This window comes from Prosopis cineraria, unplaced genomic scaffold (genome assembly GCF_029017545.1).
Source record: "Prosopis cineraria cultivar Desert tree isolate PC_DT_omini unplaced genomic scaffold, ASM2901754v1 PC482, whole genome shotgun sequence".
NCBI lineage: Eukaryota > Viridiplantae > Streptophyta > Magnoliopsida > Fabales > Fabaceae > Prosopis > Prosopis cineraria.
This window is the reverse complement of record NW_026555807.1, coordinates 1,965-16,777: the sequence shown is the minus strand read 5'-3', so window position 1 is coordinate 16,777 and position 14,813 is coordinate 1,965. Positions and strand designations below refer to the sequence as shown.

The following is a 14,813-nucleotide window of genomic DNA, read 5'->3' as shown; positions in this document are numbered from 1 at the left end:
TGAAAAATATTTAAAAATTAATAATTTAAAATATTTTATTTTCTACAATTCACATCCTTTTTCACGTTCCTTTTTCTCAAGAAACCATGTCCCTTTTTCATGTGAATAGTTTTATATATTCAACACTTATTTACAAAATTACCACTATCTCTATTTTTTATGTCACTTTTACAAAAAGTGACATAAATTGAGAGACATAAAATGTATATATTGTGGCAGTGATATGCATGACATTCTCACCTGACATGCCACACTTGTCACACATACAAGAAGCTCAAAAAATTTTGTCTCTTTTGAGTTGTCGTAAGCCTCTCCTATAATAGTACGGAGCCATCCCTTGGACCTTGACTAGGTGCTGGGCGCACCTCCCCTCAGGAGACAGTCGCCAGCTTTTCCATTGGTGATATAGTGGTAATTTCTTACCCTATCAAAGAGATCTTTTAGAGTTTTTCCAAACTCGAATCTCCAACCTCTACCACCTTAAGGAAGTTGAGATTAAATCTGATACCATTGGATTAAGTTAGCCTCAACTTTCTTAAAGTGCTAGAGGTTGGAGGTTTGAGTCTAGAAAAACTTTAAAATATCTCTTTGATGGGGTGAGGAATAACTACTATACCATCAGTGAAAAAGCTGACAACCGTCTCGTGAGGGGAGGTGTGCCTAGCACCGAGTCAAGGCCCAAGGGATTGCACCGTGCTGTTACATCTCCTGCAATGCAAGCCACATGAATGTCTGAATACATCAACGGCCATGCCATTTCCAAATTTTGGTCCAAAAATTATCAAAACGTATATTTGAAACAGACCTCAAAGTCGTATACATGGATGCCATAGAGTATCGCCCATTAGCTTGGAGACCCCATACCAATTCATCAGGTCCATCATCACGCACTGGCAAATGATGGCCAATGATCAGATCAAGTGTGTCTTCTCTTAAAAAGTTCTTCGAGAGCTCAATATTCCATTGCCCTCGATTGTCCACCACTTCGCTTACCCTCATATTAGCTAGCTCCCAATTAAGAGGCTGAGTACTCTCTTGAGATAGGATCTTACTGTTGGGCAGCCACTTATCTTTGTAGAAAAGAACAGAATGACCATCCCTTATATCCTATCTCGAATTTGCCACTACCTTTTGCCCAAGAACCACCAGATTTTTCTAGAGAGGAAAATCATTAGATTTAGCAATAGCTTGCTTGCTGAGATCCATCTTCCTCTGATATTTATCCCGTAAGATAGTCCTCCTTACTCTGTCACCCTTAGAGGCATATATATCTTTAAAAGTGAAAATTAATTGCAAAAAACAAGATGTTAGTTATAAATAATAATGGCTGGTGATCGGCAAATAATGAAAGCTCGATTGCAACTTGTGCAAGATCTTATACGTGTACCCTTGCATTTACTTATTTAATCCCAAACAAAACTACAAAAGGCATCTGATTGCTATACCAAAATTGAAACGGTAGTTAAATAACTAACATATTTTATTTTTTATATTAGAGTTGGAAACATGCACTTATTCCAGTGTTACGTAGAAATTCGGTTCTCTCCGTCTGTATTATCTTTACAAATGATAAATAAAAGGAAAAATGATAATTGAGTCTCTTAATTTGTTCAATATTTAAAAAAATTATTCATATAATATATCGTAGTCGTTAGTCTTAAACACTGGTCATATGTTTAGAGTAATAAATAAATAATAATTCTTTCAAGTTGCAAAAAAAAAAAGTAGTTCCTTTACAATGAAATCAAATACTATTAATTTCCTAAATAAATAAAATAGTGAAAAGAAGCATTTGCTTCACACTTCTCAGTCCAAAGTCCAAACGCAGCAATCGTATCGATTTCATCGACAGGCCTACCCAGGCTCTTTTGAAGTTGAACTGGGCGCATGAAAGTGGAGATATTTTAATTTTAATTTGTTTATAGTTTCCGTTTGCAAAAAAAACATAGAGTAAAGTAATAAACTTAGTCATATATTATTTTTTAAAGAACATTTGATAGCTTGAATTATTAGATGGTGTAAAATAAATCACAAACTTTTAAAAATAAAGTATCAATAGCCCGCCATTAACTTCAACAAATGGATATTATTTGAGACTCATAATGACACATGACATGACATGAGCACGAAACGTCAGTATGGTGTACAAATTTAGTTATAAACTATTTTTTGAGGAGCATTGGATAGCCTCTATTATAAAAAAAAGGATCATCCTATACCTTCTCCTCAATTTTGACCAAATACCATTTATTTTCATACTTATGAGGCTCACAAAACATTAATCTTTTCAATCTTCTTGCCTTCATTCTCAATATCAACTCTAGAATAAGAGGTTCAATGCATTCTTATCTAAAGACATTCATGAGGTCGATGTCAATGAAATAGAAGCTTAATTTTACTATACATGAGAGAAGCTTAATTCTAGCTTAATTTAGTCATGAATTATTTCTTCTACTTTGTTAGCATTTGTCTTGGTGAATGTCTTCATATAATAACTCTTTGAACTTCTTCTTTTTAAGTCGAGATTAAAATGAAGGCAAAAAAATTAGAGAGATTAATGCTTTATAGGCCTCATGAATATAAAAATAAACAATACTTAGTCAAAATTAAAGGAAAAGTGTCGGATGGTCTATTTTTTATAGTAGAAGCTACTCAGTGCTCCTCAAAAAATAATTCATAGCTAAATTTATATCTTTACTATACTGACGTGTCGTGCCACGTGTCATTATGGGATTCAAATAACGTTCATCAGTTGAAGTTAATGACGGGCTACTAGATGCTCTATTTTTAAAAACTCGTAATTTATTTTGCACCATCTAATAGTTTAAACTATTAAATACTTCTCAAAAAATAATATATGATTAAATTTATACTTTTATTCAAGAAGATAACAGGAGCTATATATCAATAGCTATACACGCGCAAGAGTCGCTTCCTTTTGGCTTTGCTAGTATTTAATTATTCTGAAAGCCAGATCGCACCAGTCGATTTGATCAGATAAATCGATAATCAATTTAAGGCCCATCTGGGTAAATGACTTAATGGCATTTGAAATGTACTTCCTATCTTTTCAAATTTTAAATATTGTTTAAAAAATTTTAATTGGATAAAATGATTTTTGAAATGTGAATTCAAAAAAAAGAAAGCTTCGAATATGAATTTTAAAAGATAATTTTGGGATGGATTTGAAATGCCAAATGAGAGTTACAGCATTTAATGAGATAAATTAATATGCATGATTTTGTAAATAATCACGCTACTCCTTATTTTTGAAGAAAATTTGCAATTGGTTCTGACTTTAAGCATTCTACAGATGAAGATATGATTAATACTAATGATAATATTAACAAACATACATTTTTATCATTAATTCTAAATATAGTTTTAAGTGTGACTTTTGATAAAAAGATGAATAAAATTTACGATTTATATTATAGTTTGACTTACAATTCTAAACATATTATAGATTAAACCATTAATTATATTAAAATTTAACATTAATGAATATTAAAATATTTTTTACATAATTTCTTGCCTGACATATTAAACTTTAGATTTTTATTCTTACCATTTAGCATATTAAATTTTATGTTATTTTAAATTTTTTGCATTTTTTAAACATTTATAATATATTATATTTATATACCAATTATCATAAATTAATGTTCTTTTTTGGTCATTGTATATTTAAAAATACATTTTAAAAGCACAAATCATCATTAATTTAAAAAATTTTTAATTTACTAAACTAACTTTTTAAAAAATGTATCTAAATATAAATTTTATTACAACAACTGACTTTCATTAAACTTATTTTTATTAAATAAACTTTCAAAAAATAAATTTTTGATAAACTAAAAATCAAACACAGGCTCAATATCCAATCCAAATGTGAAAAAAAAGTAGTTGGCTAAAAAATCAATTAATAACAAGTAAAAATTAGTATGATAGACTAATAAGATTGGGTTTAGTAGAAGGAATTAATTTTTTATAATTTGATGAATTAAAATTTAAATTTTCACTAATAGAAACGTCCACACTGAGTTCACAACTCGAATAGAATGTTATCAATGAGTAATAAAAAAAATCACCATAACTGCTAGCTGTATAGGTTAGACATTTGTTTATTTTTCAAAAAAAATTAATTTATATATTGTTAAAATACAAATTATACTTTTTTTTTCGTTTGTAATGAGTATGGAAAAGAAAAAAAATAAAAAATATATATAAAAACATGCATGTTTGTGTACTCTGAGCTTTAAATATTAGTTGGGATGACCGTAAAGGAGATAAATTGATATTATCATATTATATATATATATATTAATATCTATTTGATTAAAAAATTACATAAAATGATCTAAAAATTTAAAAAATTTAATCAATATTATTTTTTTAAAAGGTAATTTTTTGTAATTTATTTGTAAATATTATTATTATTATTATTTATAAATTTTCATACACAATTTATAGTTCAGCTATAAATTTCTGAAAAATTAAATTAAATTTTTAATATTGAAAAAATAATTTATAAATTTTGAATGAATATTTATAAATAATAATATTTAAATAATTAAATCTTAAAATATTTAATAATTTAAAAATTATTTATTAAAGTTTATTTTAATAAAATTTTAAAATATCTAGCGCTTTTAAAAAGATTTTAGAACAAATTAATACATTAAGACTTGGTTAAAGTTTTACCTATCAGTGCACCTCAGTCTCTCAAACACGTCACTTCAGCAATAAATAAAAAAGTTAATGGGAGATTAATAAAAAAAAAAATTTTGCTCCTAAAAAATGATTAAGAAAAAAAGAACTTTAATCCATGGTTTGGATAACTGTAATGCGGCATTGATTGATATTATCATATATATATATATATAGATATATTAATTTTTTGTTTTTATTATTATGAATGAATATTTCTTTTTATTTAAACTATACTATTTTATTCGTTCGACCCCATGACTGTACCCGAAACAGGTTGAGTATGATTCTCCTAACACTGTCCAGGAGGGACGATTGTGGCATTTCCTTTGGGTGCTCCGATTATTTTGAACAAAAGAAGGTGAAGGCCCAAAAAAAAAAAGAAAAGAAAAGAAAAGAAAACTCCAATAGAACTCCAACAACCCTCCTTCGTCAACTAACGCGCTCTGGAGAGCCGAACGAGTTCACATGCGACTCTTGAATCTTCACCATCGACCTCTCCTCCATTTTTGACCCTTCCCACATTCAACGTACCCATATAAGACCACCCCACTACTCCCCCCCTCCCCTTTATATCTCAACTCTTCTCTCCTTCTCTTACTAATCAATCAAAACTCTCTAACTCTACATACTTCTCCCATTCTTTCTCCATTTTTCTGGCTAGCTTCCCACACAAATTCAAATGGAGATTCAAGAGAACCAAATAGAGTCCTGGTCGGACGCTGGGAGTGCGGGAAGCAGGAGCACGCGAGTCGGATTCAGTGGGCCGTTAGTGACCAACAAGAGGAACAGCAGCAAAAAGAGCGCCAGGTTCAAGGACGAGGACGATGAGTACGTTGAAATAACGTTGGACGTCAGGGATGACTCCGTGTCTGTACAGAACATCCGGGGGGGTGACTCCGAGACGGCGTTGCTGGCGGGCCGTCTGGAGAAGAGGCCGTCGTCGACGTCGCTAGGGTCTCACTTGTCGTCCCGGTTTAGACAGGTGTCGCAGGAGCTGAAGCGCATGACTTCTCTGAAGAAGTTCGACAGGGTGGACAGGACTAAGTCAGGAGCTGCTCGTGCTCTCCGAGGTCTCAAGTTCATGACCAAGAATGTCGGGACTGCTGGTTGGTCTCAGGTTGAGAAGCGCTTTGATGACTTGGCCGTCGACGGAAAGCTACCCAAAACTCGCTTTGCCCAGTGCATAGGTATTAATTCCTTGCAGAATCAAAAGTCTGCAGGCACACGCGCACTAATATGGATTACGCATGAGACTAACTTTAATTTGATAACTCGATGATGATGTTGATTAGGGATGAACGAGTCGAGTGAGTTTGCTGGTGAGCTATTCGAGGCATTGGCTCGTCGAAGAGGCATAGTATCGGCTTCCGTAACAAAGGACGAGCTTCGTGAATTTTGGGAACAAATTACGGATCAGAGCTTTGATTCACGATTGCAAACGTTTTTTGATATGTGAGTTTTCCACTGATTTATTTTATTTATCCTTTTATCTGCCTTTATTATTTTTTGGCCTGATCTTTAGTTTCATTGCCTTGAATTACCATTTAAATCAAAAAAGAAAAAGAAAAAGAGGGACTATACTGGGACTCCCTTCCCCCAACTCTGTGCAAAACAACAGGCTCAATCAGCCTTCCCTTTGTTATGAGAAAAACAAAGGCACGTTTTATTCATTTATGGGCTTCAACACAGAGGGGCGAGAGTTGGCCTTGGGTGTAAAAATAATATATATAATACTCAAATTTTGGAAAGATCATGAGAAATTGTGGACTTTGTCTGGAGATCACTATCATGCGCTATTGCGCTCTCACGCGTCAAAGGCAACACCGAGCGCATTTGGCGCATCTTGCATGTGGTCATGACAATATAGGCGCATCCACATTATATTTTCAGTAAATTTAAATACACTTCATCTCCTCACCAAAAAAAAAAAAAAACGGGACACATATCCGAATTAATATTTAATTGAGTGTATTATAAAATTCTAGGTGTTTTTGTAGTACAACATTTTTTAGACCAATTTTTGCAGTACAACTTGTCTACGTCTGGGAGCTAAAAATTAGTAAATTAGTAAACTTGTCAACCTCTTTATATACAAGCACAAAATAATAAAAAAAAATATAAGTCTTTTTATAGGACAACGACTGTAAAAACAAAAGAGAAAAGAGAAAAGAGGAAAAAAATGTATTGCGAAAATGGCGCAATAATTAGACGGCGAGGTTAGGCAAGGAACAATGGTACATGGACAGACATATATGAGATATCTTTTGGTTTTCTTGGACAACAGGACACTAAATATATTAATACACGGAATAACGATCTTTTCTTCTTCCTTTTTTGGTCTGTGGATCGAGATTAATGATATAGTTGGTATTCAACAAAAGTCAAAAGCGAAAGGAATAAAAAATTATAAACGATACGTAAATGTCAAAGTTGTAAAATGCTGATTAGGTCTACATGCACTTGCTATATCCATCCTCACTTGATATATTTGACCAATGGCAGGGTCGACAAGGACGCGGACGGGCGAATTACCGAAGAGGAAGTGAAAGAGGTGAGAATTCAACACCTAAAAAAATCCACGGCATTAATTAATTAGATTGCTCAGTTTAAATTTGGTGTTCTAGAAGCAGTTCCAAATCATTCACTTTTCTTTATTTTATTACAGATTATTGCCTTAAGTGCCTCCGCTAATAAATTGTCGAAAATAAAAGAACGTGCGGAAGAATATGCGGCCCTTATTATGGAGGAGCTGGATCCCGACAACTTGGGATACATTGAGGTTTGTATTCTTACATTAATTCAAAGTCACATCCAAGAAAGTTCCATTATAAATTATAAATTGGCTCCCATATAGTGTACGTTTATATACTAAATACATAAATGAGCATGCATTGATTAAAACAACAATAGGGCTTGATTTTTAACATCATCAATAATAAAAGCCGAGATCGGGTTTGCATTAAAAGTTCTGGACTGCCCCAAGCAGAGCCCATGATCAGTAATAAAAAAAGTAGGTCCACGGCAAAAAGGGTCAAAATAGCCGGGTTTGGCAAATGATGGCCCAGTCAATTGTTGTCATTTAATAATTCCAAAACGTGTTACGAAGCCTAATAATTACAGCCGCAGTGAAGTGGAATGAATGGACAGAGACGTAGTAAATGCTGACGTTTTGTGGGTGGATGCAGTTGTACAACTTGGAGACCCTGCTTCTGCAAGCTCCAGCACAGTCAACGCACATAACGACGGACAGCAGAGTGCTGAGTCAAATGTTGAGCCAGAAGCTGGTCCCCACCAAAGAGTACAACCCGATCAAGCGGTGCATGAGTGGGATAGCCTACTTCGTGGAGGACAATTGGAAGAGGATTTGGGTCATAGCTCTGTGGATTTGCATCTGTGCGGCCCTCTTCGCTTGGAAGTTCGTTCAGTACAAGAACAGGGCCGTCTTCCACATAATGGGCTATTGTGTCACCTCCGCTAAAGGCGCCGCCGAGACTCTTAAATTCAACATGGCCCTCATTTTGTTGCCTGTCTGCAGAAACACCATCACCTGGCTTCGAAGCAGGACCAAACTAGGAGCCATCGTACCATTCGATGACAACATCAACTTTCACAAGGTATGCACATGCACATGCACACACTCGGCCCTCACTCATCGATCATGCATTATTTCAGCACAATTATCTGACGACTGACTAGAGTGTTTTGTGTGGATTCAGGTGATAGCTTTTGGCATTGCGCTTGGGGTTGGGACGCATGCGATATCGCATTTGGCGTGCGACTTCCCGAGGTTGTTGCACGCGACGGACGCGGAGTACGAGCCGATGAAGAAGTACTTTGGGGAAGAGAGGCCCAACAATTATTGGTGGTTCGTGAAGGGGACGGAGGGTTGGACCGGGATCGTCATGGTGGTGCTTATGGCCATAGCCTTCACATTGGCCCAGCCTTGGTTCCGCCGCAACAGGCTAAACCTCCCCAAGCCCCTCAAGAAGCTCACCGGGTTCAACGCTTTTTGGTACTCTCACCACCTTTTCGTCATCGTCTATGCCCTTTTCATCGTTCACGGTTACTACCTGTACCTCTCCAAGGAATGGTACAAGAAAACGGTATCCTTCGTCTTCCCTGTACTCCATAACTCACCCCTCCTTTTTCCTTCCACTTGTTGCTGAACTTGCTGTTGTGGCTTAGACGTGGATGTATCTCGCCGTTCCAATGATCTTATACGCATGCGAACGCCTCATTCGCGCTCTCAGATCCGGCTACAAATCTGTCAAAATCTTGAAGGTACATTTTTCTTTAATTTGATTTCCCGACTAAATCCATCCTCTGTTTTATATTTACCGCTGTTTGTTTGTTAAATTAATAACCGTGTGTCAAAACTGCAGGTTGCAGTATACCCGGGAAACGTATTGGCTTTGTACATGTCTAAACCTCAAGGATTCAAGTACATGAGTGGCCAGTATTTATACGTTAATTGTTCAGATGTCTCCCCATTCCAATGGTATGTGCCTCGTTCGTGAGTTGATAATTTCTATTCATTTTGCTGGTGTGAAGAGATGATAGCTGACTTAGATTTGTGTGGCACTTTCCAGGCATCCCTTCTCTATCACATCGGCTCCAGGAGACGACTATGTGAGCGTTCACATTCGAACTCTGGGAGACTGGACATCACAGCTCAAAGCCGTTTTCGCCAAGGTCAATAATTAGAAGTTCATATGGTGAATTCATTCATGTTATGTGAAATGAAAATCCTTCCTAGTTGAAATGCTTACTCATCCTCGTGACATTAATTGATTCAGGCATGCCAACCAGCAAATGAGGGCCAGAGCGGTCTTCTACGAGCAGACGTCTCAGCAGGCAACAATATACCAAGGTCAGGCTGACAAGAAAGACCAGTACTCAAATGATCAGAAAATAATTATAATAAAAGCATTTATATGCTTACTCTACAATGAAACTGAACATACTTGCAGGATGCCCAAGTTGTTGATTGATGGGCCATATGGAGCACCAGCACAAGACTACAAAAGCTACGAAGTCCTTCTTCTGGTAGGACTTGGAATTGGAGCCACCCCATTGATTAGCATACTCAAAGACGTGCTCAACAACATGAAGCAACAGCAAGACATAGAAGTGGGAGAGATAGAGAGTGGGGTCAAGAACAACAAGAGGAATAAGCCTTTCGCTACCAAGCGAGCCTATTTCTACTGGGTGACTCGTGAGCAAGGTTCCTTTGAATGGTTCAAGGGTGTGATGAACGAGGTGGCAGAGAACGACAAGGATGGACTCATCGAGCTTCATAACTACTGCACCAGTGTGTACGAAGAAGGAGATGCTCGATCAGCTTTGATCACTATGCTTCAATCTCTTCACCATGCTAAGAGTGGTGTGGATATCGTTTCAGACACAACGGTCAAGACCCATTTTGCTAGACCCAATTGGCGCAGTGTCTTTAAACGCGTCGCTCTTAAACACACTGACAAGAGAGTTGGTGCGTGTATATTAATTTCCCTCCTTGCTTGCTCTTACATTATATATTCCTTCTTGCTTCTGTGGCTCATTTTCATCTTCGTCGCCTACTTTTTCAGGTGTTTTCTACTGTGGAGCTCCGGCATTGGTTGGTGAACTGAGAAGGCTTTCTCAGGACTTTTCCAGGAAAACCAGCACTAAGTTTGATTTTCATAAAGAGAATTTTTAGACTATTTTTTTACAGTTCAATAATTCTTTTAAATTGTAAAATATATATAATCGTATGTAGCTGGTGCTTTTCTTTTCTATTTTTCTTGTAGGTAGGTATGAGAAGTTGCAATTGATGCGTTTATCCTCTATGTACATGTATGGTGAAATAGCATAATGTCTTGATGTTGTATGATTCCACTGAATCAAGTCAATCAATTGAAAAACTTCAGCGAAGACTAGTTTTTTTTTTTTTAAATTTGGTCCTCAAGGTACTCCGTGCTCTTAATTATCAAAACAGGCAGAAGGTGTTACCCCTCAAGGCTGACATGTGTCATATGGAAGCTGTGAGCTGGGCCTCTCCTTTGCCAAACGAACAACGGAGAACTTTACGTCAATAATTTCTAAAGAAAATGAGGCTTCTTTCTTTTAATCAAGATCAATGCTCGTAATATAGTATTATCAATCAAACGTACAAATGGAAGGACAAATTAATTAGTCAGTCCCTTAACTAAAAGCCAAATTGTAATTTGGTACTGTGAACTTTACAGAATGTGCAAAAAATATTAATTTTATAATTGACAAGTAAAGCCGATGCGACTAAGTAAACTTATTGAGTTCCTAAGCAACTTAAGAGAGAAGAGTGTGACGTGTGGAGTTTCCTTTCCAACACCAAAGCCAATGTTCGTCCAATCTGCATGGAAAGGAAGCTACAATGCAGCCTCTCACATATAAAAGCAGTGACAAAGGAGAAAGAAAATCCAGCATCTTTTTTTTCTCCTTTTATTGATTATTGAATTGCTTTTACGGTGTTGCATTTAATTTGGTTCATTTAGTTATGAGACCGACCTAGCACAGAACTCACCTCCCTTCTCGCATTCAGCAAACGGTTAGACTATAGAGGAAGTATCACTGTATCAGTAGGACTAGACGGTGAATAAATGAGCTGTCAAGCTGTGGGTTGTTTCTTTTTTTTTTTTTTGGGCAATAAAAATAAGTTGCATTGAAGTTGCTCTAGGAATTAGAACAAGCATGAAAGAAAGAAAATTCTTGAGCCAGAAAGCATCGGACACCGGGTGGAAAACGGAAAAAAGGCAAGGGGTATCAAATGCCAAATTGATAGGTCTCCACTATACAAATCGAAGTCTATTAAATAAACAGTGACATATTCAGGAACGTCTGTCCCTTACACTCCTCTGGCCCCACCATATATTTCCTTTCCAATTTACAGCGTCCCTCCACTTCATAAAAAGCCCCACTTTATTTATTCTTACGGCCAAAGTTTTGAGGCCCTCTTTGAATTTGCTTTATAGACTATAGTCTTTCCCTGCAACTTCTCTCTCTGGAAAGCAAGTCCAGAATCAATCTTCCAAGTCGGAATGGCTGGAACGGAAACAAAAGCGGAGGTTAGAGAAGTTGAAGAACAAGCAGAACCCTCGTGTGTAAGGTAAATCAATCACTGTGCAACCGTTTGTTAAATCCTTTTCTTCTGGTCAAATCTAAATTCCTGAGTCTAAAGGTTTTTAATATCTGGTGGCTCTGTTCCTCAGACTTGTGTGTTGAAAGTTTCCATTCACTGCGAAGGATGCAAAAGGAAAGTCAAGAAAGTTCTCCAGAGTATTGATGGTGAGTTGTTAGCCCCCCAAATCATCTCCAAAATATTTTTCTCTTTGATTTCACATGTACTCTTCTCAATTTCTGGCAACAAAGCGGTGCTCTTTGTTTGTTTACTCAAATCCTGCACTGCACTCACTGCCTCTTCATGCAGTTCACTTTTTAGTTGTTCTTGAAATATTCCTTGGCTAGTTGTTTAATATCTGTTCAATTTCAGTGGCAATCAGGGTTTTGAGTTATATATATGTATGTATGTATCTGGGTATGCTTTTTGGCCCATGTTTCTCTAACAATATTATTAGTTCTGAGCTCCTGATCAGTTTTCCGCTCCCTGCTTGCATGATACATCTCATTTTTCGAAACGTTCTCTGTTTCTCATGTGCTCTTTTTACTATTCTGGGTGATCTGATGAGTGAGCATCGTCTTCTTTCAAATTTGAAGCTAGCCCTTAATATTATCTTCGTTCTACCTGTAACCCAGGTGTTTGTAGTATAGACATTGATTTGAGGCAGCATAAAGTCGTGGTAACGGGGAACGTGGACAGCGAAACTTTGATTAAGAAATTGATAAAAACAGGGAAGCATGCAGAGTTATGGCCCGAAAAAGCAGAGTCGAAAAAGAAAAAGCAGCCAAAACCAGAGAACAAAGAGAAACAGACCGACCCAAAAAGCAGTGAAGAAAGCAACCAAGGCGGTGATACCGAAAAAGAGACTGTCAAAGTAGTCGAAGACGCCGAAGGCGGAAACCCCGGCAAAGATAGCAATGAAGGACCACCAACCGGTGAATCCGGTGTCCAGTTCCAAGAACCGAAGCCGGAGGTGAAGCAACCCGTGATATCACCGGGCGGTGACCCGTCGCCGGTGGCCGGGAAAAAAGTTAGCATCGCCGTGCAAGTTGGCAATGAAAATGAAGCAACTCCGGGGAATGAAAAAAGCGGCTCTGGCAGTGGAGGTAAAAAGAAGAAAAAGAAGGGGCATAAAGGGAATAACGCTGGCGAACACTCGGGAGGTGATGCACCGGCAGGCGCTGGATCGACGAACCCATCACGGGGCCCAGGTCAAGGCCATGATCAAGTTCCGGTTCCATTTCCAAGTCCAGCAAATCAGAGCCCTCCACGTAATCCCATGTACGCTCAATATCCTCCACATCACAATTCACCCCCGGTGTACACTGTGAGCCATCACACAGCGTATCCCAGCAGCAGCTACAGCACGGCGTATTATACGGCCCGACAGCCGCATTCATACGCGCAGGTGCATTATCCGGGGATGACACGAATGGAGCCTCCACTGTACGATTCCGAAGCGGGCACATCACAGCAGTCTGATTCATCATTCGAGTTCTTTAGCGACGAAAATCCAAACGCGTGCTCAGTCATGTGAGAGGCACTGCGCGTGATGATTCCATGGAAGGGCCAATCTGGAGTTTTCACGAAAGATCTAGCACATGCCACATACACCTCGTATGGCCGTGGGAGTATATTCTTATAATGCATGTAGATATCATAGAGGGGTTTTAATTTTAAAGTCACAGCGTGCTTTAAGATAGAGAAAAGTTTTATTCCATGATTGTTTCCAGCATGAAGGGGAAAAAAGGGAAGACGGGTAAAATAAATGGCCGCGGATCTCTGGGTGTCCAGTTTTTGTCCACTGCTGCTCTAATTAATTACCGTATTAATTCTGATGTAGAAATATGATTATCCTTCACGTACTGCTTCGCGGTGTTCACTGTTCCACCTTGCTTTGTGTTTGTTGCTTTTCTATTGTCATAGGCTAATTAGGGCGAGAAGAAGGCTGTTGGGAATATATGCTTAATGTCGGTTAAAGGCAAAATGGGTCCATGGACAAGACTTTAAGGTAGTTTGTGTTAGCATAGGCGAATCGAAAGCAAGAAACAAATAAATTTTGGCCATTTAAATTGTGTATCTTGAAACGTGTCATGCTGGAAGCTTTTGTTTTGCACCCGCCATTTGCTGGATCTTGCTCGCCAATGGTTGTGTGGACTACGAGGCCGCTTGAATCAACCTCAGAACATATACATATACAGATGTTGACTGTGAAGTGGGTTTTCCGTGTCTAAAGACTCATGCAAATTATTGCCGGGGGGCTTCTTTCAAAGAACAATGTGTCGATTTGTTGTCTCTAGTCTCTACTTTGATTTTTCATTCGGAAAAATACAGATTATTACTTAATTAGTATTCGCCTCAACGGAAAGGGCTTCTTTTTCTAAAAGAATTAGCAGGTGTACGCTCAGCTTTTCTTTTTTCTTTCCTCTTTATTTGAATCTCCAGTTTGTTATTTTCAGCTAGCGAGCTTATCGAATGCAACAGAGTAGGTTTAAGTAAGCTTTCTTTTAAAAAGCAATAACCAGTTGGCTTGTGAAGAAAACCCCTTTGGGGCAAAAAAAAAAAAAAAGAGCTTCCTTTTGCTATATTTATTTCACCACCTTGCCTATGCTGATTTTGTTTCAAGACTCGAGAGATAGCTAGACTCCGCTTTGATTCCTCCATTTCTATCGTTAGTTAGGTTGATCGCACTCGGTGTAAATAAAGGGTAAATAACAGAAGGAATGGCGATGAGATTCGGTTTCAAGAGCACGTCATTTTCTTTTGGGGCAATTTTCAATCCTAGAAGGATACAGATGCAGACAAAGCACCCATGCCCCTGCCCAGCGTGTTGTGGTGGATCCAGCCTTTTTCAATTTTATTTACGTGTTCACAGCTTTCTTTAAATCTCTGGAAAGCGCTTTATGGCTTTGGTCCTCCTATCAACCCCAGGCATGTCTGACATTCCCTGGACACTTTTAAGCCATAC

At 37.5% G+C, this 14,813-nt stretch overlaps 2 protein-coding genes across 2 annotated transcripts; both read left to right on the top strand.

The window, feature by feature from the left end:
* Nucleotides 1-5,262: 5,262 nt before the first annotated feature.
* LOC129297253 (respiratory burst oxidase homolog protein B-like) lies at nucleotides 5,263-10,623 on the top strand. The gene is made up of 12 exons (XM_054935615.1): nucleotides 5,263-5,900; nucleotides 6,006-6,165; nucleotides 7,216-7,264; nucleotides 7,379-7,492; nucleotides 7,899-8,327; nucleotides 8,430-8,816; nucleotides 8,899-8,994; nucleotides 9,096-9,211; nucleotides 9,303-9,405; nucleotides 9,510-9,583; nucleotides 9,684-10,201; nucleotides 10,299-10,623. The coding sequence occupies exons 1-12, from the start codon at nucleotides 5,393-5,395 to the stop codon at nucleotides 10,406-10,408; spliced, it is 2,664 nt and encodes an 887-aa protein (XP_054791590.1). The 5' UTR covers nucleotides 5,263-5,392; the 3' UTR covers nucleotides 10,409-10,623.
* Nucleotides 10,624-11,418: 795 nt separating this feature from the next.
* LOC129297257 (heavy metal-associated isoprenylated plant protein 35-like) lies at nucleotides 11,419-13,710 on the top strand. The gene is made up of 4 exons (XM_054935617.1): nucleotides 11,419-11,480; nucleotides 11,818-11,833; nucleotides 11,937-12,012; nucleotides 12,481-13,710. The coding sequence occupies exons 1-4, from the start codon at nucleotides 11,419-11,421 to the stop codon at nucleotides 13,380-13,382; spliced, it is 1,056 nt and encodes a 351-aa protein (XP_054791592.1). The 3' UTR covers nucleotides 13,383-13,710.
* The last annotated feature ends 1,103 nt before the right edge of the window (nucleotides 13,711-14,813 follow it).